Genomic DNA, 27,821 nt, shown 5'->3' with positions numbered 1-27,821 from the left:
CGTATACATAGATAGAAATTTTGGTGTGAAAATGCTTGCTGTAATAGGCAGAAAAAGAGTGTGCTTTCTACAACTTTCAGTTTCATACCTCTGTTTACTAGTTAAACTATGGACACTTAAGAAAGTTTTCGTAACTATTACACAGTAAAAATAATGGACGAGGTAGGAATTTTTGAGCGTATTTGTCGTTATTCTAGCACTACGAAAACTAGAAATAGAGACTAAGACTGCATAAAAAGAACTTTAGAACATTGAACAGTTTCATTTTGGACGACCATAAGTGTTGTAACTGTGCGTATTGATCATCACAACTGTTATCAATTTTTATCATAGAATCGAAAAAGCAAGGTGCTATGACTACCCCATATATACTGGCAATAAAACTGCTTGATTGAAGAATTTCTTCCTTTCTTGTCGCTCGTCAATCACAAACTTCATCGTCATCAAGCCATCATCATCAAGAGCCATTTAACATCCACAGCAGAATAATGGCCTCAGCTGGTCGGCCGGTACCGTTGGGCCTTTCAAGGCCTGTTCGGACGGAGTTTAGCTTAAGTCAACATGTGTGCCAGGTCTCCAAAAAGGACTACCCCGCCACTCACAGGTCCCGATCTGACCCCTTGTCTGTAGTAAGCATGTGTAGCACCTTGCGACAGTACCTAATAGTTATTGCTGAATAGTTGCTAGTTGTTCTTTCTAATAGCATCCCATTCGAGCAAACTAAACTAGCTGCGTCTTTACCTGTGGTTGCTCGTACTTAGGCTATGCATGTCTCTGTCTAAAAGAAATAGATAGCTGCAGTGACAGAGTCGATCCTTGGACGTCTGATTTCATGCCCACAGCCAATTCGCTGCAAATAATAATCTGTAGCTGACGTCCTGCGGTCAAAAAAATCGAATAGTCTATTCAATGACTAGAACTATGAGATAATAAAATACAGAGAAATACAGAACAAAAGTTAAATGAATAATTTAATAACAAGTTTTCTATCTTAACGTCTGTAATTGATGTAGGCGGTAGAGAATTATGTTCAACAACGTTTATTCAAGAAAGTACCTCTCAAATAAACGGGAATTGGTCCTATGATATTCATTTAAAATACAGACAAAAAGTACCCCTACCAAATGCAGTTAAGTTACATTGTATGAAACAAGAAAGGTAGCAAAGTCCTCAAACTAAACAAGTCATCAAAGAAACGAGAAAAATAAATCCATTTAGTGATCACAATACATAAAATATTCATCAGTTCAAAGCAGTTGAGAGATCAACATGATGTTTTACACTACACAAAGAATAGTAATCCACACTCTGCCTGACCTCAGTTCTGTCATTCAGCTGGGTTAAGTTAGTCCTACTATTGGGCACATTCAGACCTCTCGAAATCTAAAGTCCCTTTAAAAGTTAAAGTGTGATAGCGGCCGTTCACCGCCCAGAAACAAACACCTCCACGATCGAATGTCACTAATTAGCCCATGCAGGTCTGATTCCTTCTAGCACTCGACATAAATTGCCCAGAATAGCTCCTTTGAGCTCTTCGCTTGAAAAGTCCCAGTCTCCATTCCACTCCCGTCGTATTCCGCTACTGTCTCATTACCCAGTAGTTGAAGGCCGCCCCCCGCCCAAAAAAAAAATACATCGTTCTTACGATTTACAGACATGATTTGACTCATCTTGTTTACTTACCAGACTAAACTAACATATTACAACAATATTTAAATAAAGAAATGTAATAAATATTGTGTCACATTCAGATAATTTACAATAATTGTAAATAAAGGTCTGTCCATAAATAAATAAACCAGCAATCTTGCGCAAGTGCGCTCATGATAAATGACAATCGTTGAAAAGATTATTTTTGCCTTCTTGACAGAAGAACCTTTTGGTTCTTTTCCCAAATATGGTGTCCGTTAACACATGCGACTGACTACTTTTGAATTGGCGCTGCTTTTCAATAGCATTTCATATCAGCATTTAAATAAAGTTAGTGGCAAAATAGTAAACTGTTCACTAAATAAAAACACGAGTATGACAAAATATGAGGTACTGATGCTGTGTTCAATTGCTAGGTGAATGAGTAGAATGCGATGTTCTGACGAACATTTGTGTAATAAAAAAGATAGAAAAGGCGTAATAAATCAAGAAATAAAATAGATACAGATAACAGAAATTTGTTAACATCGAGTATAGATTTAAGTGTCAGGAAGTCATTTCTGAAAGTATTTGTATGGAGTGTAGCCATGTATGGAAGTGAAACATGGACGGTAAATAGCTTGGACAAGAAGAGAATAGAAGCTTTTGAAATGTGGTGCTACAGAAGAATGCTGAAGATTAGATGGGTAGATCACATAACTAATGAGGAGATACTGAATAGGATTGGGGAGAAGAGGAGTTTGTGGCACAACTTGACCAGAAGAAGGGATCAGTTGGTAGGACACGTTCTGAGGCCTCAAGGGATCACCAATTTAGTATTGGAGGGCAGCGTGGAGGGTAAAAATCGTAGGGGGAGACCAAGAGATGAATACACTAAGCAGATTCAGAAGGATGTAGGTTGCAGTAGGTACTGGGAGATGAAGAAGCTTGCACAGGATAGAGTAGCATGGAGAGCTGCATCAAACCAGTCTCAGGACTGAAGACCACAACAACAACAACACAGATAAGTGACTTTCAGTGATTATAGCTATAATGCAATGATATCATCTGAGATATCGTTTGTTGAAATCGCATGAAGCGTTTAAGAGTTGTTAATTCAGAAGTTCATTGTGAAAATGTTTATTTGCTGTGAAATATTAACTCGTGTAGTTCTGAAAATACTGAAATATTATTGTGTCACTTGACGTATCTCATTTGTCTGAGAGCACCAATGTTTTGATCTATTTAATACTTGACTGTGAATTGTTATAGACTCTCAAAGAGCTGTAAGAAGCCAGGTTTCATCTTGTCTGACACTCCGCCATTTTTTACGCATCTTCTGCTTTGTGCAGAAGGTGCGAGCGTCAACCGTCCAAATCATCCAAGTTTAGGATTTACCCATTTTCAGCGACGCACTAATGGTCTGTGCACCTGAGCTCAGTTCGGACGGCCGGCTAGCACCCAGCTAAGCACGCATATTCAGTTGTCCTCAGTATCGGTTGTATGTGGACGAATAACTCGCCTACATACTCGTAGCGTTACAGTGTGTGTGGCATGGTTGTTCGCTTGCTTCACACGTTTGCACCACATGGAGCCTTCTGGCTGTGAGTAGTCTTTATTAGATGGTAGACACAGATGGTGTTCTGGCACCTATGTCGGTACGTTATCTCTCGGCGGACTACACTGAAATCATTATCAGTACATCTACTACCCCACAGGTGGTATAGCTGTTATTGGAACCAGAACGAGGTCGCCTTTCCAGACGTATTATTTGTTTCCAGCAATGTATATCTGTTTGTTCTTCCATTTTCTCAAGTATTATCGAATATGCATGTCAGTATAGCTCAGTGAGCAAGTCCAACAGATGGTTGTAAGATTCATCCTTAATTTTTAAACTGTCTATTCAAAGTCTTTTAGTACAATATTTAGGTCTTATTAAACGTAATACTAAGGTCTGTTTACGAACTTGATCTGTTTTCTTTCATTTATTGTTAAAGATTATCTTCATCAGAGGAATGTACTACAATGTCACCAACAAAATAAAGGTGATTTAGGTATGACGCTGGTGTGCATCACCTTATTGCTGAAGCACAGTTGGGAGTACAGCTTTGAAAGTAGCATATGTACCATACACATTTAATATCAGATGTGTCAAACGAAGTCCTGGCTAGTAGATGCACTCTTTCTAGCTCTAACGACTCGGCAGAGACATTTCATTCTACAATACTGCGCACACATCAGGAAATCAAGGTGATCTATGCATCCTCAACAACTGGCAACTTAGACAATGGCCAGACGAAGTTAGAAGTTAGAGGGTTTATCACTGTGGCACAATCCCAGCGTATGGGGCAGTGGATAGCCTTCATGAACTTCTTTTTGTTTGCAGGAACAAAAATGAAAGAAAATATCCCTACATTAGCTTGTAAGATGTAGTGGAAAATACTTGGTGTCCAGTTGATGCCAGTGGATAAGAGTATCAGTACTGGAGTGAACTATGCTACATTTACAATGTGTCGCAACTGTGCTCTGTAGCCATCCTTCATATTTTGCCAGTCCAGTGGCATTGTTGCTGCCATCAGATGTACGCCACCGTCCTGCATCAAGAGGTACCTGTGTCAACCGCTACATTCGAACTGTGTGTGCAGGCCAACGTTAACTCTTCGGGTTTTATTGGTTTACCTGTTATTGGTGACTCAAGTAGAATACAAAAGGAATTTTGATAGTTATAAGAATACTGATATTGTAATATGGAAAGAAATAGAAAACTCAAATTCTCGCTTTTTTCTGACTGTAAAAAAAAAATCTGGAATTATCAGCTTCATGACAATGGCTTACTAATAAATAATTTTCGAACAACGCTCAGAAATTATATTAAAGCTTATATATTATTGGGAGAAAGAAATATAGTAGAAGAAGAATGGGTAGCTTTGAGAGATGAAATAGTGAAAGCAGCAGAGGATCAAGTAGGTAAAAAGACGAGGGCTAATAGAAATCCTTGGGTAACAGAAGAGATATTGAATTTAATTGATGGAAGGAGAAAATACAAAAATGCAGTAAATGAAGCAGGCAAAAAGGAATACAAACGTCTCAAAAATTAAATCGACAGGAAGTGCAAAACGGCTAAGCAGGGTTGGCTAGAGGACAAATGTAAGGATGTAGAAGCATATATCACTAGGGGTAAGATAGATACTGCCTACAGGAAAATTAAAGAGACCTTTGGAGAAAAGAGAACCACTTGCACGAATATCAAGAGCTCAGATGGAAACCCAGTTCTAAGCAAAGAATGGAACGCGGAAAGGTGGAAGGAGTATATAGAGGGTTTATACAAGGGCAATGTTCTTGAGGACAATTTTATGGAAATGGGAGATATGATACTGCATGAAGAGTCTGACAGAGCACTGAAAGACCTAAGTCAAACCAAGGCCCTGGGAGTAGACAACATTCCATTAGAACTACTGATAGCCATGGGAGAGCCAGTCCTGACAAAACTCTACCATCTAGTGAGCAAGATGTATGAGACAGGCTAAATACCCTCAGACTTCAAGAAGAATATAATAATTCCCATCCCAAAGAAAGCAGGTGTTGACAGATGTGAAAATTAATGAACTATCAGATTAATAAGTCATGACTGCAAAATACCAGCACGAATTCCTTACAGACAAATGGAAAAACTAGTAGAAGCTGACCTCAGGGAAGATCAGTTTGGATTCCGTTGAGATGTTGGAACACGTGAGGCAATAATGACCATACGAGTTATCTCACTTGTAGACTTAGATAAAGCTTTTGACAATGTTGATTGGAGTACTCTCTTTCATATTCTTAAGGTGGCGGGGATAAAATAAATACAGGGAGCGAAAGCTATTTACAATTTGTACAAAAAGCAGATGGCAGTTATAAGAGTCAAGGGGCATGAAAGGGAAGCAGTGGTCGGGAAGGGAGTGAGACTGGGTTGTAGTCTATCCCCGATGTTACTCAATCTGTATATTGAGCAAGCAGTAAAGGAAACAAAAGAAAAATTCGGAGTAGGTATTAAAATCCATGGAGCAGAAATAAAAACCTTGAGGTTCGCCGATGACATTGTAATTCTGTCAGAGACAGCAAAGGACCCGAAAGAGCAGCTGAACGGAATGGACAGTGTCTTGAAAGGAGGATATAAGATGAACATCAACAAAAACAAAACAAGGATAATGGAAAGTAGTCGAATTAAATTGGGTGATGCTGAGGGAATTAGATTAGGAAATGAGATACTTGAAGTAGTAAATGAGTTTTGCTATTTGGGGAGCAAAATAACTGATGATGGTCGATGTAGAGAGGTTATAAAATGTAGACTGGCAATGGGAAGGAAAGCGTTTCTGAAGAAGAGAAATTTGTTAACATCGAGTATTGATTTTTAAGTGTCAGGAAGTCGTTTCTGGAAGTATTTGTATGGAGTGTAGCCATGTATGGAAGTGAAACGTGAACGATAAATAGTTTAGACAAAAAGAGAATAGAAGCTTTCGAAATGTGGTGCTACAGAAGAATGCTGAAGATTAGATGGGTAGGTCACTTAACTAATGACGTGGTATTGAACAGAATTGGGGAGAAGAGGAATTTGGGGGACAACTTGACTAGAAGAAGGGATTGGTTGGTAGGACATATTCTGAGGCATCAAGGGTTCATCAATTTAGTATTGGAGGGCAGTGTGGAGGGTAAAAATCGTAGAGGGAGACCAAGAGATGAATACACTAAACAGATTCAGAAGGATGTAGGTTGCAGTAGGTACTGGGAGATGATGAAGCTTGCACAGGATAGAGTAACATGGAGAGCTGCACCTGACCGGTCTCTGGACTGAAGACCACAACAATAACAACATGTTATTTTCCGAAGTTTCTCACTCAGTAACAAATAAATCTGAATCTAGAGATTTAGAGAGCAGAGAGTATAACAAAAAAACAACTAATAAATTTATTCCATTATTATAATGAATTTCATTTGGACTTTTTGAGGATGTAAAAACTTATTTTAATCTTAAAAAATAAAAATCTAACTTTTTCACCTTATAAATGATTGGTGATATAAAAGTTTGGATTAGATTTGAGGATATTTTAAAAGAAATTTCACCGTGGTTGGCTTTTGAGAATATTGTAAACATAATTATTTAAAAGGGTATCATAAAAATAAAAAATTTAAAAAATCATAAAAAATAAAAAAAATAAAATATAAAAATTTTGTTAAGGAGTTTGAAGAAGAGAATACCACATATTTCGTTCCTTGTTGAAATTAATGATATACCAAAAACTGAGGCTGAATTAAAGGAGCTATTAATGTTTACTTCCTTAAAGGAAAAAGATATTCTCCTAAGAAATATATTATTACACACATCTGTTTAAAAAAATAAAAAATAAAAAAAGTTCCATTAAGTGATTTGTCTTGCATAGAATTACCAGAACAAACAAAAGAAGAAAAAAATGCTTTTGTTAACACAAAAAAACGATTAAAATACTTCCCACAGGCAGCAGCTCCCACATTAAAATCAACAGATAGACAGAAATGTAAAAATCCTAATAGAAAAGGTAATTATAAGTATTTTTAAGGAGTTTGAAGAAGGGAATACCACATATTTCGTTCCTTGGTGAAATTAATGATATATCAAAAACTGAGACTAAAATTAATGCCACTATTAATGTTTACTCCCTTAAAGGAAAAATATAGCCTCCAAAGATATATATTATTACACATATCCATTAAAAATATCAAAATGTAAAAAAGAAAAACATATTAACTTACTATGTTTTAAAAAAGAAAATAATTCACACTGTTATTGGATAAAATATTTGTCAATTTGTTTCTAGTCAAACCAATAAAAAAGAGTACAAGAAATGTATTTGTGATATGTTTCTATTACACTGTAATCATGAACAAAATTAGATGGTCTCACAAAAAAGTGTTTAAATAATAAATCAATAAAAGTATAACTACTAGGAAAAGATCAACAAAAACAATTTGAAAATTATAAACTTACCATTTTGGTGTTTATGTATACGTTGATAGTTTATTATTAAAAATGGATAATTGTCAACCTAATCCAGAACACTCTTTTACTACGAAATTAAAACATGAACCAAATGGTTTTTGTTATTATGTTAAATATATAAATAGACATCATATTTTTGGCAGTGCCAGTCCAAAGCCCAGAGCCTCATTTCACAAGTGATGAGGAAGGAGGAGGGGGAGGAGTAACACTTCATTAAGAAACCTGGGTTCATCTGGCTCCAGATGGTATACTCTGTAAGGGCCACTGCCTAGGTTTACTAGGTGAAACCTGGTTAACAGTCTCGAAGGTGAAGAGGAATCTGATTCCCAATGGTGGAGTGAGTGGAAGAGCCTAGTGAAGTTCACCATGGATTAAAAATCAAATCAAAATCCAAAAGCGACTGTTCCCAAATTGGGCAGCTTTTGGTCTGCATCTGTCTCCATATAAGGGGCGGCTGTGAATAATCCTCCAGGGTTAACTACCTTGGTTGTAAAAGAGGTGGCTCTAGAAGTCACCCTCAGAACTCAAAGAATTATCAATCATGGAAAAGTGTGATGTGAAACTAATTACCCCAGATGGTCAATTCACTGCACATAAGTGCAGAAGCAGACATTCGGATTCTGGGGAGTCTTCAACGTCAGACAAAGACGAATCGGAGTGTCTTGGAACCTCAAACAAAATAAAATACAGGAAAGCAAACTACTTAGCAACTTTAAGTGCAAATTCACTTTTCAAAGTGGGGACACTTAAGACTCTAACAGACACATTAAATGAACATAGAATCATCATTATGGCTGTGCAAGAGACCAGGTTCTTGGAGGAGGACAGCTTTTAATTGGGAGGATTCAGGATACTTAAGGGGAAGACGGGGACAAGAGTTACGAAAAATGATTCCCACCTTGGGATAGGTTTCGTAATTGACAAGAAAGTATTAGGTTCCATTATAAGCTTCGAGTCTGCCTCTGAAAGGTTATCCACACTCACGTTTAAGTCGACCAACCAAGTATATACGTTCGTAAATGTTCACACTCCTAGAAACATTGACAACAAAAAGAGTAAGGAGAAGGTGGAACTATTCTGGGACAAACTAGATGACACAATTCAAAAGATCCCCGAAAAACATAAAGTCATCCTTCTAGGGGATTTTAATGCCCAAGTGGGGAGAGAGAAAAGGTTTAGGCATATAGTGGGGAGATACCCAGCATGAAACAGGACAAACCAAAATGGTATCAGGCTCATAGAATTATGCCAGGTGCACAGTTTGGTCCTGAAATCAACTAGTTTGAAGCAATTACCAAGAAAGCAGAAGATGTGGATTTCACCTAACTCTCTCCTGGGAGAATTACAGTTAGATCATGTTGCAATAAAGCGGAAATTTCATAAGGAAATCCAAAATGTTAGGGTCCTAAGAGGGGCCAACTTTGACTCTGACCACTGCCTATCTAAAGTGAAACTGAAAATCATCCCCAAGAGTAAATTTCATAGGAAAAACCTTGTACAAAGGAGATATGATCCAGAGAAAATAAAGGAGAAGAAGGAGGAATGGGCAAAGTTAACCAGTAACCTAGAAGATGAGGACTGGAAGCAGATGGAGAAGAGTCTTATAACCAAGGCAGAGCAGCTTCGTCCTGTTACCAGGATGAAGAAGCACAGGTAGTGGAATGATGGGTGTGATAGACTACTTGATCCCAGGAAGAAGGTGTGGCAAATGTGCCAAACCAAAAAGGACGAGAGTACCTGGCAGCACTTTGTGGAAACTAAGAAGATGGTTGTAACACGCCCAGCTGTAGTAATGGGGGTGGGGGACCCTTTAAACTGGTTGTCGTTTCGGACCATTTCTTAATCGTGCGCCCTGTCCACACCACGTACCTCATAATCCCGTGGCGGTCGTACTGTTCTGCTCCACACTGCTGCAGGCTTGCCTGAAATTATCTATCGAATTATGCAAGCGGGTTTAGGGGAGCCACTCAACGTTAAAACACAACACTGTTCGACGTGTGAACGACTATATTCTGAGACGATTAAAGGAAAATCGTAGGTTGCACTGTTTACATTCTAATTCAGAAGTGTTTTCCCAATGGATGATTATCAGTCCACAATATCATTCGAACGAGTGTACGCGTAACCGACACGACGCGGGTGATTGTTGATGATGCAGAAGCCGGATGATCGCACGGAAGTTCTCACGCTCGTCACGCATACAGAGATATTTGGTACCAGTCCTCCTTGACACTAGTAATGTTATTTTCACACTGTTCGTAAAGTTAGTTTTTCAGTTCTCACTTGTACGAGCGTGCGCGTAACCGTCGCGGCGCGGCTGATTGTTGATAATGCGGAAACGCGATGACTGAACGCACTTTCTCACGCTCGCTACAGATCACTGGCACTTGATTGCACTCTTTTATGGTAACTAATTTCTGCTGATTCACATCAATTCATTCTCGGAGACCGAACACGGCGCAGATGACTGATAATGTGCGCTACGACACGCAACGAGAGAAGCACTGTTCATTTTTAAATCACTTCTTGATGCATTTTTCTCTGAACCATTTGCACATTTTATCACTCTAAAGCAATAGCACTTGTAGCAACACTTCAACTTCCATACTAATAATGCCTCTCACATGCAGAGCTACACACTACACAACATAACAGTTCCATGTCCCACACTCGACTCTCTAGACACGGCTGCCCGCAAAGATACTCCACAATTAAACCAGCAATATGACAGTACAGTTACATGGTGTCCAAGGAGATCAAGAAATTTAAAAAGGCGCAAGAGGACCAACTGCTCAGGAAGATAAATGACGACATTGCTAAGAACAACATGAGAAACCATTATCGGATTTTTAGGGAGAAGCTAAACAGATATGACCCCCAACCCTCCAAATTCAGGACAAAAAAGGGAACATGGCGTATAGTAATAGGGTAACTGTAAGATACTAGCAGAATACTTCAAGGAACTTCTAAACTACAAGGAACCATACCAAAAGATGGCGTTCGATGATGGACCGAAATCATCCCCCAACCCAGACTCTAAACCCACATCTGTAAGTGAGATCCAGGTGATATTAAATCTTATGGAAAATTTCAAGGCATCAGGGAAAAACCAGATAACAGCCGAATTATGGAAGTATGCTAGCAAAAATGCAATTGTCTTACTCTAGAAACTTTTTGAGGAGATATAAAAGAAAGGATCATTCCAGAGGAATGGTAAATTGCCCTGATACACCCTCTTCACAAAAAAGGTCCTAAATCTGATCCCAATAACTATAGAGGGATTTCCCTGCTGGATGTGACCTACAAGATATTGTCCAGAGCTTTATTAAAAAGAGCAGAATCCCACTTGGACTGCCAGTTTGGGGAATATCTGCCCTGGACAGATCTTAAACCTCAGAAACATTTTAGAATATCAGAAACAGATATAGTGACTTTTGTAGACTTCCAAAAAGCTTAGAATTCCATAGACAGAGAGTCGTTGTTCAATATTTTGGAGGAGTTTAGCTTGCATGGGAAAACAAGCTCACGAATACATCCTCTAATGTCAGGTTCATGGGTGAACTATCGGAACCTTTTGAGATCAGAACAGGGGTCTGACAAGGGGATGGTCTCTCGCCTGTGCTGTTTAACTGTGCACTCGAAAAGGTTGTGAGAGAATGGAATGAAAGAACGAGAGGGGGAATAAGACTTCAAACAAAAAACAAAGGAATCACAATTAAGTGTTCAGCATTTGACGTCAAGGTGCTGATTGCGGAAACATGGGAGGAGGCTAAATAACAGTCCTCCAAGTTAGAAGAGCAGGCAGGAAAGATAGAACTTAAGATTTTATAAGAAAAAAACGAAGATTATGGCGAATATACTACATACTCCTAAGAGAACTAAAATAGGAGCTAAAAAAATAGAGGTGGTTAGGAGTCTCAATCACCTAGGGGAATGGATTGAAAGGAACAGCCTTGAAGGGAAAGCAATGGAAGCAAGAAGGAGCAAAATGGAACACCAAAATAAGTCATTATAACACAGTAATTATGCCAGAAGCACTCTATGCAGCAGAGACACTGGTCATGGGGAGGAAAGCGTAAATGGAGAAATTGGAAATCAAGGGGAGGAAAATTTTGAGGGAAGATTATGGGTCCCAAATTCCAAAGTAACAAACAAGTTTTCTATACAAATGAAGCCCTCTATGCAAAGTCAGAGAAACTCTCAGAAACCATGAGGAAAAGGAGGATTGATTTCTCTGGACACATACTCCAAATAAATAGCAACAGACTAACTAATCAAATCATTCGCTTCTTTTACAAAAGAAAAAGACTAAACCTAACTGGTATATATAAGTGGAAAAGGATTTGAGAGAACTCCAGATTACCAAAGTCATGTCAAAGAATGGTACAGCCAAGATCGTGACCAAAGACAAAACTAAGAGGTTGAAAGGTGGCTACACTGAGCCACAGCGCCAGAGATCGCTAGAGAGCATTGTTCCGCCGCCTCCACTGGCAGTGATTATTGAGAACTCGTAGTGAGCAGTGCTTGTCGAGGACTCGTAGTAGTCAGTTCGTGTTCAGATGTGCTAGTAGGGAGTGCTTGCTGAGATGTGATACTGAAAAGTTCTTGTTGAGATGTGGTAATAGCGAGTCGGTGTGGAGATATATTGTAATGATTAGAGTGATTTTGGTCAATATATGAAGGTAACGAAACTTGATTTATTTTTCATTATTTCCATGTTTTAAATAATGCGTCATTACAGGTTCAGTCAACAAAGCATCTGGCTTGTGTTCTTGTATTAGAGTGTAATTCTGGTTTTCTTGAGTAATTATGGTATTTTTATTTTCTTTAATTAATTCAGTATAAATGATATTTAAAATTTCTTGTGTTATTGAAGAAGAACCGTGCCAGATGCGTACGTTGAGTCATACTTCCACACACAGAACAGTTACACTTGTGCTTTGGTTTCGTAGGTTTTTATAGTTGCTGGAGACTTAATTAATTAATTTTGTTAATGAAAATTTCCATTTCATTCTTTGTTATTGTTCTAAGCAGTCAGATTGCGTAATAATACTAGTCAGGGCCAACCGTTTACGAGACTTCGTAATCGGACATACAAAAACTAAATCAAAAAATTAAAATTATTTTCATCTTTTATAATTAAGCCCCCATGCAAGGTTCCAAGTGAAGATCAACACCAGGATCCAATTCAGATATCAGAGGTCGAAAGAAAGAAGAGATCAGATAGAAAGAAGAAGTATTGGGAAAAAAAGAGAGCACAAGCATCTAAGAAGTGATTGCTCTGATGTACCTCAAAGATGGGCGATTCGAAGTGAAAAAAACAGACATTACAAAAATCCAGTTGCTTATAAAGAACCACTTGGCACATGAACATTTTATAGAATGTATTAGAAAAGATTTGAAAAATTCGGAAAATTTATTCTGAAATTGAAGAAATGAAACTGTCAACATCTGAAGAACAACCTAGACATAATAAATCTAGAAAATGTTTTTATGCAAAAAACATTGTATAAAAAAGTTCATCATCACAATCATTTGACGAAAAGAATATAATTTACTATTGAAACATCCTAGTTCTGTCCTGATTTATCTCCATGATTTACCAGGGTAAGATTCTCATTTGTTAGTGAGAGAACTCGGTTTTGATGAATTGATTTAATACCAAATATTGAAAGCTGTTAAATTAGTTTTGTTAAAAAAAAACAGAAAATTAGAAAATGAGATTTATTGATAAATTCGGACCTGTGTCTTTAAACCTCAACACACTTATGTCAAATTTAAAGAGAGAACGAATGATCAACATTAGAAAATTTTTCCCAGAAGTACAAGTCAGTCTAGTGACTAAATAAGGTTTACATCCACACATGTACTCAGGAAGAAATTTGAAGAGCAGCTTCCAGCAAAAGAAGAATTTTACACACAACTGAAAGATAGTGATATTAGTGAAGGAGATTACAATCATGCTAAACTAATTTGGGAAAATTGTAATATAAAAAATCTTAGTGAATATCAAGATTTATATGTTTTACTATTAGTTGATGCTTTTCAAATTTTAGAAACGTATGTATGAAAACATATAGCTTAGATCCATCTTGGTAGTATATGGCACCTGGATTATCTCGAGATGTGATGCTAAAAATGACTGATCAACAACTCAATTTATTACATGATTATGATATGATTCCAATGATATAAAAAGGAATAAGAGGTGGTATATCTCCATATTTTAAAAGATGTACTAAAGTAAATAATAAATATATGAAAAAAATTGATGTAAAGAAAATATCATGTTATTTAGCATTTTAGATGCCAACAATCTCTATGGTTATGCTATGACTCAATATTTCCCATCAAAGGGGTGAACCAAAAAATTTTGATGCTAAAAAGATAAGTGAACTTTCAGACACTTCGAAAATATGTTATATTTTCAAAGTCAATTTAAAATATTCGAAAGAATTTCATTATTTATACAAACATTTGCTATTAGCCTCCAAAAATAAAGTTGTTCCAGGAACCAACGAGAAACAATGTAAACTACTCTAGAGAATAAATATAATTATGTCATTCATACAGAAATCTTAAACAGTATCTGTCTCTAGGACTGAAAATTACAAAAACACATAAAAGTTTTTATAATTTAAACGATGTGATTGGTTAAATATTTAAATACAGAAATGGGAAATGAGAGTGGAATCAAAAACTAAATTTGAAAAATGTATCAACAGATTGATGAATAATGCTGTATTTGGAAAAACCTTGGACAACTTCCGAAATAGAGTTGATACAAAATCAGTCTCAAATCCACATAAACCTGATAAATTAATTGCTAAACCAATTTTCAAAAATAGAACAGTATTTAATGAAAATTTAGTTGCTATCGATATGAATAAAAGTGAAATTTTGTTTACTAAACCTATTTATATTGGAAAGTCTATACTTGATTTATCGACAGAAATAATGTATGATTCTCACTACAAAGTTATTAAACCAAATATGGAGGAAATATTGAACCTTGCTATCATCTGTAATATAAAAACTGGAGATTTTTATGAAGATATGAAATCTATGCCTGATTTTTGTGATACAAGTGAGGATCCAAAATATATTTATAGTGTTCCACTAGTAAATAATAAAGTACTAGGAAAAATGAAATATAAATGTGAAGGAAAAATAATGGAACAATTTTTTGGTTCAAGAGCAAAAATGTACGCTTATAAATTTGATGATTACGAAGAGAAAAATATCAAAAGGAGTCAAGACATGTGTCATACAGAAGAAAGCATACTTTTGGGACTACAAGGACTGTCTGTTCAACAATACTGAAAAATGTAGAATGATGAGTGTGTATTGAAGTCAAAAACATGAGGGCTGTACAATTAAAGTCAATAAGAAAGCATCGAGTCCACATGACAATGAGAGATCTATCTTGGGAACTAAAACAGATATGTTACCATATGGACATCACTTAATTAAATCACTAATTTTTATTTTTTATAAAATTCACATTTAATTTATTTATGTTTCCCATTTTAAAAAAAATCGATTATATGTTCTTTGATTCCTAAGCTATATTCCCAACCAACATAATCATCTTTTAAATTCATAATATCAATAAAAGTCCAGAAGTTTTTTATTGTAATTCTCAATGCAAAATGTGTACGTAATAAATAACATTTTCATAGATTTATCAAATAACACTTTTGCTGCATATTCTGAAATATATTTTATCTTTAAATTATCTAACTCTTCCAAAATATTAAATAGGCGCATTTATATAAAATTATTATAATAATTTATTATAAATGTTGGAACTTAAATAGTGGCAACTATTTATTCTCAACTGATACAAAAGAGTTAAAGGTTTGCACCTGTTACTGTTCTTCAAAGTAGCCACCAGCGTTGTGTAGAATCTGTTGCCAGCGATGTGGAAGGTGTAGGATACCATTAACAGAGCCTATTCTGTTGATGGTGCGAATGGAGCGGTCTAAAGTTATGGTGATTCTTGTGTACGACTGTGATGGTGTTATCCTTATGTATTACGTTCCTCCACAGCAGACCGTCAATGCACAGTATTACTTTTCATTTTTGGAGCATCAGCTGTGACCAGCTTTGTGAAAGAATCAGCGATACTTTCTGAACAACCCACCCATTATTTTGCACAAGAATGCATGGGCGCATACAGTGCAAGCTATGGCTGTTTTGTTTGGTCGATGGGACTGGGAAGAACTGTTCCATCCACCACACTTCCCAGACTTAAGTCCTTGTGACTTTGATTCCGAAGATAAAGGAACCAGTTTGTGGCATTTTCTTCAGAACTGTTCAGAGATTAGACAGGCAGTAGACTGCTCCATTCACACCATCAACAGAACAGGCTCTGCTAATGGTATAATATGCCTCCCACATTGCTGGCAACGGATTCTATACACAAGTAGTGACTGATTTGAAGGACAGTAATAGGTGAAAACATGTAACTCTATGCAATAATATTTATAATTTTTTCGACAAACACAAAGAATTTGATTGTTGTTATATATTTTTATGATATTCTTTTAAAAAAGGTCTACATATGGTTGTAGAACCATCCTTTGTAAATATCTGAATTGAAATTAATAATTAATTTCTCAGATCTACAATTTTTACATAACTTACATTGGAAGCCTTCTATTTAGTTTTCAAAAAATTACTAGAAAAATAAAAAATATTTTTATATGATTATTTTTTATACCCACCTATCATATGAATTATCAGAACCAAGTCATTTAATAGAAACTCTATTATCTTTCTTTTCCTAATTCCTTCTACAAGATCTGGAAATTTTGTTTCTTGTAGTTCATACTCATAAAAAATTCCTATTATTTTTCTGCATCCAGTGGCTTTAGTTTACATGTGACTGGATTAGAACAAATAACATCTCCAATTTCAAAACGTTATGTTGACAAAACAGCTGTATTACATTTGTCAAAAATTCCTTTAAGTTTACTAATTCTAGCTTCATTGCCAATTTTATATTTAGGCCTATAATTAGATACTAAGATGGTTGGCTTATAATTTTTTCGAATAACTTCTGTTGCCTTCATTTTTTTGTTAAATGGTTTGTATCATTGCATTTGTCAACTAATTTTTTTACTATGTGTACCCATTTGTAATTTCCTTGAAGAGCAAATCTCTTCCACACTTTTAATCTTTTTACAACAGGCGCTTTTAATTCTGTAAAAGTAGAATAGTCATTAATGGCAAGTTCCTGAAATTCTTCATTATGAAATACTTTTCCATTATCTGTTTGTAAATTTTTTGGAGTTCTCTTTCTAAATATTTTTCAAAAGCACCAACTAAATTTTTACCTGTTTTATCTTTAATTGAAATACCCCAAGGAAATTTTGAGACGATATCAATTACAGTTAATAAATATTTATAGCCATAAATTATATTTGAAATTCCCTTTAATTATCCAGACACCATTTGCACTAGACCAACAGGCCGTAAATAATCTACACCAAAAGAAACAACTCTTCTTCTTTTAAAATTTTTCTTATTGGGTTATTTAGTTCATTAATAATTTCTTCGCAAGTATTCAGACCACAACCTACAATTTTTTTAACAAATGTTCTCTTTTTAGTTTTACATACTGTACAAATTCCTTCAGTTCCCTGTCTTCCATTTTTAATGCTGTCTCCTTGAGAGTGGTGATTCTCAGTAAGTTTTCTGCACTTCAAGCACAAATGTGGTTTTCCATTTCTACAGATTAAATCATACAGTTAAAATAATTGTTTTGTGTACCTTTACTGATTGATTACTATTACTGCATACAGCTTATCAGTTACACTTGTAATACCAAGATCGATTATAAATAATTTATACTGTGTAATTTTATGTATGCAGTTATGAAATGTTTGATCTTTACTGATTAATGTCTTTGAACTGCCAGAGGGAAGTGGAAGTTGCTGATGGAGATTCTGAAAAAACATAACAGTGTTTAAATAATGAATCTTTATAAAATATGCCTGTTTAGAAAAGAGAAATTGTATGCTGAAAACTGGTTCATACATAAGGAAGTTGTATTATGCGGCAAGAAAAGGTGTAGGGAACCCCCTCCACTTTGGAAGCGGTTTGGCGCGGGAAAAGGTGGAAATGGTGGTCAATTTGAGCGGCAAGAGAGTCATTACGCAGTCAGTGGCCAGCAGCTGTAAAGTCAACATCGTGGGTGACAAGTGAGGCATAGAGAAGTTGTTTTATGTTGAAATTGCTTCAGATGTAGTTTTGGCTGTAATATACTGCCCTTATATTCTGGAATGGCTCTAAAATAATTAATACATCGCCAAGAAGAATTTGTAAAGAGCCTTAAACAGCAAGAGGTGAGACCAGATAGCCGCCACATGCTTGCAACCACTATTGCACCACTTCTCCACCAACTTAAGGAAATCCGATATGTATAATAGTATGGACCAGCATATTTGTGTGTATTTTTCAATAATAATTTCAGTGATAATAATATATGTTTGAACTTTGAAATTGCCCAGATCATGAAACCAGTACAGGGTCCTATTCTAAATGTGCTAAAGACCAAGTATCCTGTTTCTGAATTATCAGTGAATTGTTTCTACTTTAAATGTACCAAAGTTTCTGTAGTAGAATGTATAAACAATACTAGTTAAACCACCTGCTACACAGGTAATGAAAGAGGTACAAAATCTTAACTTTCATGAAATTTAACTTTGCTATATAGTATTGAAATATAAAGAAATACAAGTGCGGTTAGAAATCCACATTAGTGTAAAGCAATTTGTCTCTAAAATAGTTACAGAGTTTGCCTATAGATTAAATGACAGTTTATGTGGCCACAATATATTCATTTCCATCATGAGAAAGTTAAACTAAAGATTTTTTTGGCTAAAGAAATCTGAAGCATTTCCACAAATGAAGAGGGTAAAAAGTTTTTGTACAATATTTGTGGTATATGTGTGTTAGTTTAAACCAAGAACCTGGTTATGCTTCAATTTAGTCTCTTGGTGTTTTTGGTAACATTTTGGTGCTGAATTAATTAAGGATTGAGATAGTAATTATTATCAATAGGAGTGAAGTGCCATTTCTCTTTTTTGTGAATGCCAATTATATGCAAATGATTACTATTGCTATCCCTTACTCTGTTAGTCTGGTAGTTTTACATTATTTAAAAGGAGCATTAATGAAAGTCATTTCAAAGTTAACTACTGTTATCTACTGTTCAGTTCATCTGGTAGTTGTGTGCATTCATTGCACTTTACAAAGAAATAAGTAACGAAAGTGTTCTTTAGTAAAATTTTAGTTAAATTCTTTGAACTTAATAATCTAAATTATTATGCATAATTAGGCTGGCAACAGTACATTCATTCTTTTATGTGAACTTAATTACTTTCTTAACTTCCACAAATAAAGTCTTTCGGTTCTTCTACTAATTGCAATTTGTACGAAATCATAGTTCGATACCCAATGTGCACTGGATCAACACAGTCAAACTATCCAAAATTCCTCCCAGAGGGTATGCTACTTGCAATGAAATGTTATACTTAACACGGAATTGTAGCGCATGCATTATACTTGGTTTCCCTGTGACGGGACTAGGAGTTTGGTTAACAGGGAGCTTAAAGGGCATAACGACTTGCATTTGCGTTATACACTTACTATAATTTCAAAATCATCAAATTTCAAATCTTTGTGTATATTGTTACCAACAAAAATAATTCTTTAAAGACTGTAATCATAGTCAAAATTAAGAATTTTTTGTTCATCTCCAATCATAAAAGTAAATTCAATTATTTTCTATAACGTATTTTATTTCGAAGATTACTAAATTGGTTTAGATGTGGAGTTAATTCTAACTTGGGAAATAATCTGCAAAAGCTTTTTCTATATCTTTTGATAGTATTTACTTAATTCTTGTTTAGTAATATGATTACTGAGTTATGTTAAAATATTTCTATATTCAGATGCTGTAACACTGTTAACTGCATCATAACTGCTTGCTGAATTTTTCATATTGACTAATTTCTTCCTTTAAAACTAATATAGCACTTGGTCATTTAAAAATTCTATATAATTCCTTATGAAATTGTCTAATTAAACTTTCTAATTTTTAATCATCATTTGCTTCTAATTATTTAAGTTTGTTTTTCATCTATTATACTGCCTTAGGGCTACAGCTTATTTCCAAAAATTTATGTTTGCTATATTCAGAATTTCATTAAGCTTATAATTATCTGACAATAGATTTGGCTCGAACAGACAAAAACGACCACATAGTAATTCTTTAAAATTGTGAATTCGTTGGCCATTTTAATACAACTCACTTGAGCCAACTCACTTGAGCCAGTTGTTTGGGACTATTTCCTCCAAATGAATCAAACACAATTTTTTATCATTATTTTTATAACAGCACATCCAATGAGTGCCTATATTATGAGAAATATCAAACTTAACGATTCCTGAGTCATATTCTCTAGGATGATTAGGTAATTCATGAGTTGTGAAGAGGCCACGAAAGTGTTTCATTTTTAATTCTTTAGCAAGATTTTCTACATCAAAATACGATAATGCATCATCATGTTTTTTGAGTATTTTTTGGATTTTTTTGTTGCTTTCACTCCAGCTACAGCGTTCTTCTCCACTGTTAAATTCGATCTTTTATCTTATTCTAATTCTTGATCTTTTTTATCTGTTACTGTGTTTGCTACTGTACTGGCCACTGTACCAGCAACACCTAAATAAGGTAATGTCCCCAGAAGTAATGGAAAAATCCCCATTCTTATTTTGTTAATCCAGAACCTCCTTTCTTTCTTGTTAGATATTCAATAATTTTTTGACAACAGGAATACCTAATGTTAAAAGCGAATTGCCACATGCCTTGTTATCTCTCTTTCTTTTTTGTGCATCAGCCAAAAAATGTTTGACACCATGTAAATGTTAATTACTGAATTTAATTGTAATTGTTTTTGGTTTAGTGTTGCCACTAGGTAGTGAAGTATGATCAATGCTGAAGTTATTCATTTATAAGGATAATATTTATAAAGGTTTTTATTTTTATAGTCCCCAACCATTATCATCAACATCTAAATCTATACCTTATTTTCTCTTGCTATACATTATTCCTGTAAATACTGTAGCACCTAATTTTCCTCCATTGGTTGCATCAGAAGCATGCATTCTTTCTTTTGTAGATAGCTTACTTCTTTATCTGCTTCATGTCTTTTTTATAAATCTTTAAGATCTGTATATGCAATATTATATTTCTTACTAGCTTTATCAAGTAGATTCATTCCTTGATCTCTTGTAGCTAATCGTCTTTCTAATTTTGTTCCTGGACTACAACAACCACAACCAGGGAAATGCATTTCAAATGATGATTTATTAATCAAAGTATTAAGTAATCATTTTCCAAATTTTTCGTTTTTCGAAAATGTTTATGGAAAGTAATTCAAAAATCTAAGCTGATATGGTATCCCTTTTGGCCTGCTATTGAGTAAATCAATAATTTTTTTATTAACATGTGTCTTATTCCAAGATTCTCATTATGATAATTTTTATTTCAAGCTAATTGTTCTACATGAATAACTGCTAATCTATCAATAGAATCTCTAACATCATTCATCCAAATATATTTAATTGGCTTCTTTGTGTATTTTTTATGAACCCTTCACCTCTTCTCCCATTCTCACCTTGCAGTGAATCATCTAGATTTCTTTGCCTCAATGCTGGAAAAAATCATCATGATTTCTTTTATTAAATATTTATATTTATTTCTTTTACTTGATTTTTTGTTAATTGGATTATTATCAGAATATAATGCATGAATTGATAAACTAGAACTTGTAAATATTGTATTTATATCATCTATTGTAATCTGTTTTTAGTTAAGAAATTCATTGATCAGTCTGTTCCTCCATATGTCATTTCACCAACAGTTAATTTATCTCCCTCAAATGTCACTGGTAATTTGTCAACGAATTTACATTTACCATCAAGTCATAATCCAGAAACCTCATCTTCACTGTGATCAATATATTCTAGACTTCTTCAACTATTGTTAATGTTTTCATTAAGTCGCTCTATTTTTAACCTTTACATCATAGTGATTTAATAAATTTTGTATTTCTGATTCGTTTAATGTACCTCTTTTATCATTATCATATTGCTTAATTGCAGGTACATCATTAAATTATTCAAAACATTTATAAGGAACCAACTCCTTTTCGACTTCTCTGTTTTCCTCTGTAGCTTTCAGACCATCATTGCCTAAACCTTTGATTCTTTGTTTTACTCTTTTGAGGGCAGACCGACAAGTGGTTCTTGAAGAGGTGCAGCAGCACTTACAGTAATTGCAGGGGTAACAGTATGTATGATTGACTTAATCGTGTCGTGACATCAGCCAACATGGCCTTGCGCTCTGAAGTTCTGGAGGTAGCGGAGGTAATACATAGGGTGCAAAAGATTATCTACAACTTGTACTGAAGCCAGACAGCAGTTCGTAAGAATGGGAACCACTGGTTGAAAGGGAATGAGACAGGGTTGCAGCCTCTCCCTGATGTTACTCAATCTGTACATTGAGCAAGTAGTAAAGAAAACCAAAGAAAAATTTGGAGAAGAATTTATAGTTCAGGGAGAATAAATAAATACTTCAAGGTTTGGCAAAGACAATGTAATTCCGTGAGAGGCAGCAAAGAACTCGTAACAGCAGTTGAACGCTATGGACAATTTCTTGAAAGAGGATATACGTCATACCAACACCAACAGAAGCAAAACAAGGGTGATGGAATGCAATGGAATTAAGTCAGGCAAAGCTAGGGGAATTAGATTACGAAATCAGATCTTAAAAGTAGTACCTGAGTTTTGCTATTTGGCCAGTAAAATAACCTACGATGACCGAAATAGAGAAGATATAAAATGTAGATTGGCAACGGCAAGCGTTTCCCAAGAAGACAAATTTGTTGACATCGAATATAACTTTGAGTGTTAGAAAGTCTTTACTGAAGGAATTTGTCTGGAGGAAACCCTTGTATGGAAGTGAAACGTGGACGATAAGCAGTTAAAACAATAAGAGAATAAAAGGTTCTGGAATGTTGTACTATGGAACAATGCTGAAGATTAATAGTTAGATCGCATAGCTAATGAGTATTGGGAGAAAAGAAATTTATGGAATGGCTTGACTAAACAGGAGGTCGGGTGATAGCACACATTTTGAGACATCGAGATCTCACCAATTTATTGTTGGAAAGGAGTTTGGGGTGTAAAAATTGTAGAGGAATACCAAGAGCTGACTATGGTAAGCAGCTTCAAACACGTGTAGGTTGTAGTGATTATTTGGAGATGAAGAGGCTTTCACGTGAAGAGTACTTGAAGAGCTGCATCAGACCAGTCCTCAAAATGAAAATAACACCAATAGCAAAATCAAAAACAACAATAATAAACATGTGAGACCGTTTTCTCACTCTATTTGGTTGCCGTTCGTTTCTGGAGCTATTGAATGAATCAGCACAGTCCTACAGAAAGATGATATACAGACTACATTTTTCAGACAAAAGAAAATATAAGACTCTATCCGATATAAAACAGGTGCACCTGATTATCTCCACGTTACGCGAATCTGTGAAGTTACGTGTGCCTGTGACAGAGTGTATATAGGCGAAAGGGAAAGGACTGTAAGAGAACGTGATCGTCACATGCGGTTAAATCGAAGTACGAAATCTGCGGTAGCGGAACGTCTGCAGAACTGCCACCAAGGCATTGATCTCAACAACTACGTGTGCTGGCCAAGGACACCAACATTCATAGAAGAAAAACTGTTGATGTTTCCAAGAATGGATGTAAAGTCAACAGAGGAGGCGGCTATAGACTTCCACCTTTGTGGCTTCCGCGATCAAGGAAGCAAATCCGCAGCCACACTGCGCGAGGGATACAAACAACGACCAGGAAGGCTCCTCTGCAGCACGACAACAACACTCTGATAAACTTTCCTCCTTCCTTCTTCTACCTACTTCGCATCTACCTTTGTCGATGGACCAAGAATTGCAACTAGACGAACCAGACCTCCTTCATATTAAGAGTGGGAAATATCCATTTCTATCCAATGGCGATGACCCACCAATTGTAGCCAGAAGAATTTTACCCTACTTCTTCAGCATGAGCGCTGGAAAACTGGTCTTTGACACTGTTAAGTTAATCGTAAACACCAGGAGTTCCTGAGGAAGATCCCGATTGAGGGGTAGAAACGTCTAATACGTATAAGAAACTGGAGAGGAACATTACTTCACCTGGCAACCTAAACGATTTACCCACAAGTGCCTGCAAATTATATAAACATAGGACTGCTTGAATTTGTTTGAACATAATTAAAATTTCTACAGTAACTCCTACTTTCACGACAGGTAGTTTCCCTGCACTACTCACCTGCACCTGCTGACCAATTTCTGTAGACACGGACACTGATCTGGCCAATTTAGATGATCGCTGTGGTTGCAATGGTGTGGCTGCCTGAGATGTGGTGAGTTGCCACGCGTTCTCCTTTGCAGATGCTTGGCTCCCACTCAGCTGACCAGTTTCTGTAGACGCGAACTCTGATCCAGCCATCTCAGACAACTGCTGTGGTTTTGCCAGTGTGTCTGCCTGAGATGTGGTGGGTTTCCATACATTCTCCTTTGCAAATTCTGGGCTCCCACCTTGCTGATCTGTTTCTGGAGACACAGACTCTGATATGGTCATCTCAGATGTTCGCTGTGGTTGTGCCAGTGTAGCCGCCTGAGATGTGTTGGGTTGTGATGTGTTCTCGTTTGCGGATGCTTGGCTCCCACTCTGCTCACCAGTTTCTGTAGACGCGAACTCTGATCCAGCCATCTCAGACAACCGCTGTAGTTTTGCCAGTGTGACTGCCTGAGATGTGGTGGGTTGCCATGCATTCTCCTTTGCAAGTTTCTGGGTCACATCTTGCTGATCACTTTCTGTAGACACAGACTCTGATCTGGCCATCTCAGACAATCGCTGTGGTTGTGCCAGTGTGGCTCCCTGAGATGTGGTGGGTTGTGATGCTTTCTCCATTGTGGATACTTGTCTCCCACCCTGCTGACCAGTTTCCGTGGACACAGGCTCTGATCTGGCCATTTCGGATTATTGTTGTGGTTGTGCCAGTGTGTCTACCTGAGTTGTGGTGGTTTGCGATTTTCTTCCCTTTCCAGTGTCTTGGCTCTCAATGACTACCACAGACGTAGGTAGTACATCTATCAGTGGCTCCTGTGATGCAGCTTCATCAGATGCCATTGGAGTTCGGGTCTGCATGTAGTCCAAAGCATTGTCATACAAAGAACGAAAACCTATGTTCGGAATTTGGTGATGTTTACGCATAATAAGCCGACGTCGTTGGTCATAAATGTATCCAAAAGATTCTCTTGCTGGCTGTGGTGAGTTGTCCTGCAAGATTTTTAATGCTACAGCACCTATTTTAGTAACTGGGGGTTGGAACCTGCTTGCTGCCTGGGGTTGTGTGTTTGGCAAGGAGTCTCTTACAACAGCATCTTGTACAAGGGGTTGATGTTCGACATGGGCCACTGAACTCGATGTATTCCCTGATGCAGTTGGATTGGTGGACTGTTGCTGACTCAAAGCTGATGGCACTGGCAATCGCACATGCACAGCTGCACCATTGGCCGTTCTCTGAGTCATACCCGGTACTTCAGATTGTTGTGGAATCTGCACTCCTCTTGTTCCAGATGGTTGCAGAAAGGGGGGTATTTGCGTAGGTGGAGGCAAACTGGAGGACTCTCGCTGAACTGTTCCCATTGGCTGGATTGCTTGGGCAGGTGCCAGTGACTGCAGATTATTTCTTTGCGTTCCTTGCGCAGGTGTAAGGCTATATGAGCCGGATTGTAGCACCTGAATTTTTTCTGCTCTACCTGATGTTGGGTCTACAACAAGGAACTCTTTTCTTCTTGCTCCTCCTCCTCTGCTCACAGAATCTAGACTGTCGTATAGTTGGTAAGATGCTGGTGTGGTATGAGGTACACTTGAAACAGCAGGCTGAACTGACTCCTTGGCAGAGCAACAGCGCTGGCATATCTCAGCAGAATAAGAACGAGGCTGCCATCTGCATGGATCATGGGAGTACATCATCTGACGAGGTGCAGGTGCTGAATTTTGCTGTGGCCGTTCCTGAGCGCCTTGAATTGCATTTCTCGCTGTAGCAGCTGGTGGCAGTAGTCCCTCTGGTTGCCCCTGGGCATCAGGTTGATCTCCAAGCGCCTTGGATTCCCATTGGAAGCAACAAGGCAAACAGTGTTCAGGTGGCACGAGTTGCGCATTGGGTGCCCCAATAAATGACACAGGCGACATTTGGAGGCCACGCCCATCCTGCTGTGCTGGCAGTCCCGGCGATGCATGCCCGCACGCGCTGCAAGCCTGAGGGGCTCCTTGCGGCATTGGCTCGTTGTGCGGCCCGCCGGCTGATGAGGAGCCGCCCTGATACATCGTTGCTTGCGGTTGTTGCCCACCTGCGAGAGCTGGGGCCACATGCAGAACGTGTCCCGAAGCAACTGATGACGGCCCACTGTCGTTGTCCAGGGAGGAGACTGCAGACAATGGCGGTTCTGATGCTGATGTCAACAGCTTACATAGCGCGATATTTTTGGGACTGCCCTCCTGGAGCCGAACACCGAGCGCAGAGTGACCTGCGATCCGCACCGCCCACCTCGTTTCTCTGCGAAGAACAGTCGCAAGCGTGGAAATGCTGGATTGTTGGTTCCGCCGTTCCTTCTGAAAGCAGAGACGTCATTGTGACCTTAACCAAAGCGCATACAAGTGACTCACATCTGCCTAATGACGCCAAAACACGATTTTTAATGGTGTCCTCACCCGATTAAGAGCTTTCAGAACACTCTTCAGAATGCTTCAGTCTTCCACACGCAGTTAACGAAGGCTGCATCCAACATTCTCTCCCAAAGAGCGCCACTGCCACGATACTTCTACTGCAGCTATGCCAACGTGACAGCTTAACCTGTGTAATGGCATAATTCGATTAGTTGTCAATCAGTCATAAAACAGTAATCAGACAGTAAACGGTGTCTATCAGTATTAATGGTAACCTAATTCTATAGGCGTTTAACTTCCGGTTTCTCTACCTCCCTCCCTCCCTCCCTCCTTCACTCCCTCTTTCCAACACCTTTTTGTGTGTCAGGAAGTTACAGGTGCACCATTTCCCCGTGAGCAGACCTTGAAGGCATTGGCGCTAGTGGTGTTTAGAGACGGTGTGAAACTGCTCTGTGGTGAATATTGCTTGAAAGATGTTGCCGAAAATGTCGTCCGTTTACATTAATGCACAGCTGACTACTTGGGTGTCTTATTATCCAACACACTCAAAGCAACCAGGTCCCTCACAAATAAAGGCTACAACTTCAGCTTAACTGGCAAACATCTCTTCTGGCGTGTTGTCTGTGTCTCACACACCAAACGCTTCATATCCCGCCACAAAAGGAAATCTGTAGGAGTGAGGTCAGGAGAATGTTGTGGTCACGGTTTTGGCCAACACCCCCCAATCCAACAACTGGGAAAAAAGTTATCTGAATGTCATTTGACATCAACTGCAAAGTGTGATGTACAACCCAATCAGATGGTCATGAACAACAGCAGCCCACACGTTTATGTTAAATCTTTGTTGATGGTGGAACGAACGAGTTCCCTTAGGACTTTCTCCCAGACCTGGCTGCTGTGGCTGTTGAACATTCCTTTCATTGTGAAGGCAGCCTTGTCAGTAAATAAAACACTCGTTTGGCAGTCATGGATGTTTATGACTTCAAAGTATCAGTGGCAGAATTCCACACGCTGGAGAGCCAACAGCTCATAGATCTTGTACCTTCTGATCCTGGAATAGCTTCAGGCCCGAATCGTACAGGACGGTCCGTATATTGGCGTCTGAAGTATTTAATGTCTTGGCTATGGTTCGTTCGCTGGTGCTGCGATTGTCCTCAGTTCACTGTAACGCACCAGCCTCAAAGTGAACAGATCAGATCACACACTGCAAGGTCTACTAGTTTCCGGTCAGTGTACTCTATGAGCACCTGTTTAACGAACACATACATCAAGTCTTTGAAATGCGTCACGATTTGCTAACCTCTTCCCTGGAAACTGTTCTGCATACAGACGTTGCTACTCAACTCTTGCAGCGTGC

The 27,821-nt window shown here is 37.4% G+C and overlaps 1 protein-coding gene across 7 annotated transcripts in view; it reads right to left on the bottom strand.

Moving 5' to 3' along the window:
• LOC126260798 (uncharacterized) overlaps positions 1-26,228 on the bottom strand; it is a 61,021-nt gene extending 34,793 nt beyond the window's left edge. For 2 of the 7 annotated variants that reach the window (XM_049958139.1, XM_049958142.1), the window contains exons 1-2: positions 24,059-26,228; positions 742-878 (exon numbers count right to left, since the gene is read on the bottom strand). In XM_049958139.1, the coding sequence (XP_049814096.1) occupies positions 24,773-26,125 (1,353 nt within the window). In that variant the 5' untranslated portion in view covers positions 26,126-26,228 and the 3' untranslated portion in view covers positions 742-878; positions 24,059-24,772. Of the gene's footprint in view, positions 1-741; positions 879-17,480; positions 17,596-21,281; positions 21,367-24,058 lie in introns of those variants that run through there. The other 5 variants (XM_049958141.1, XM_049958145.1, XM_049958140.1 and 2 more) reach the window with 3 other exon arrangements.
• Between the last annotated feature and the right edge of the window lie 1,593 nt (positions 26,229-27,821).

The sequence above is a fragment of the Schistocerca nitens genome, chromosome 5 (assembly GCF_023898315.1).
Source record: "Schistocerca nitens isolate TAMUIC-IGC-003100 chromosome 5, iqSchNite1.1, whole genome shotgun sequence".
Taxonomy (NCBI): domain Eukaryota; kingdom Metazoa; phylum Arthropoda; class Insecta; order Orthoptera; family Acrididae; genus Schistocerca; species Schistocerca nitens.
Note: the sequence above shows the minus strand (reverse complement) of the source record. Positions and strands in the feature narration are given on the sequence as shown.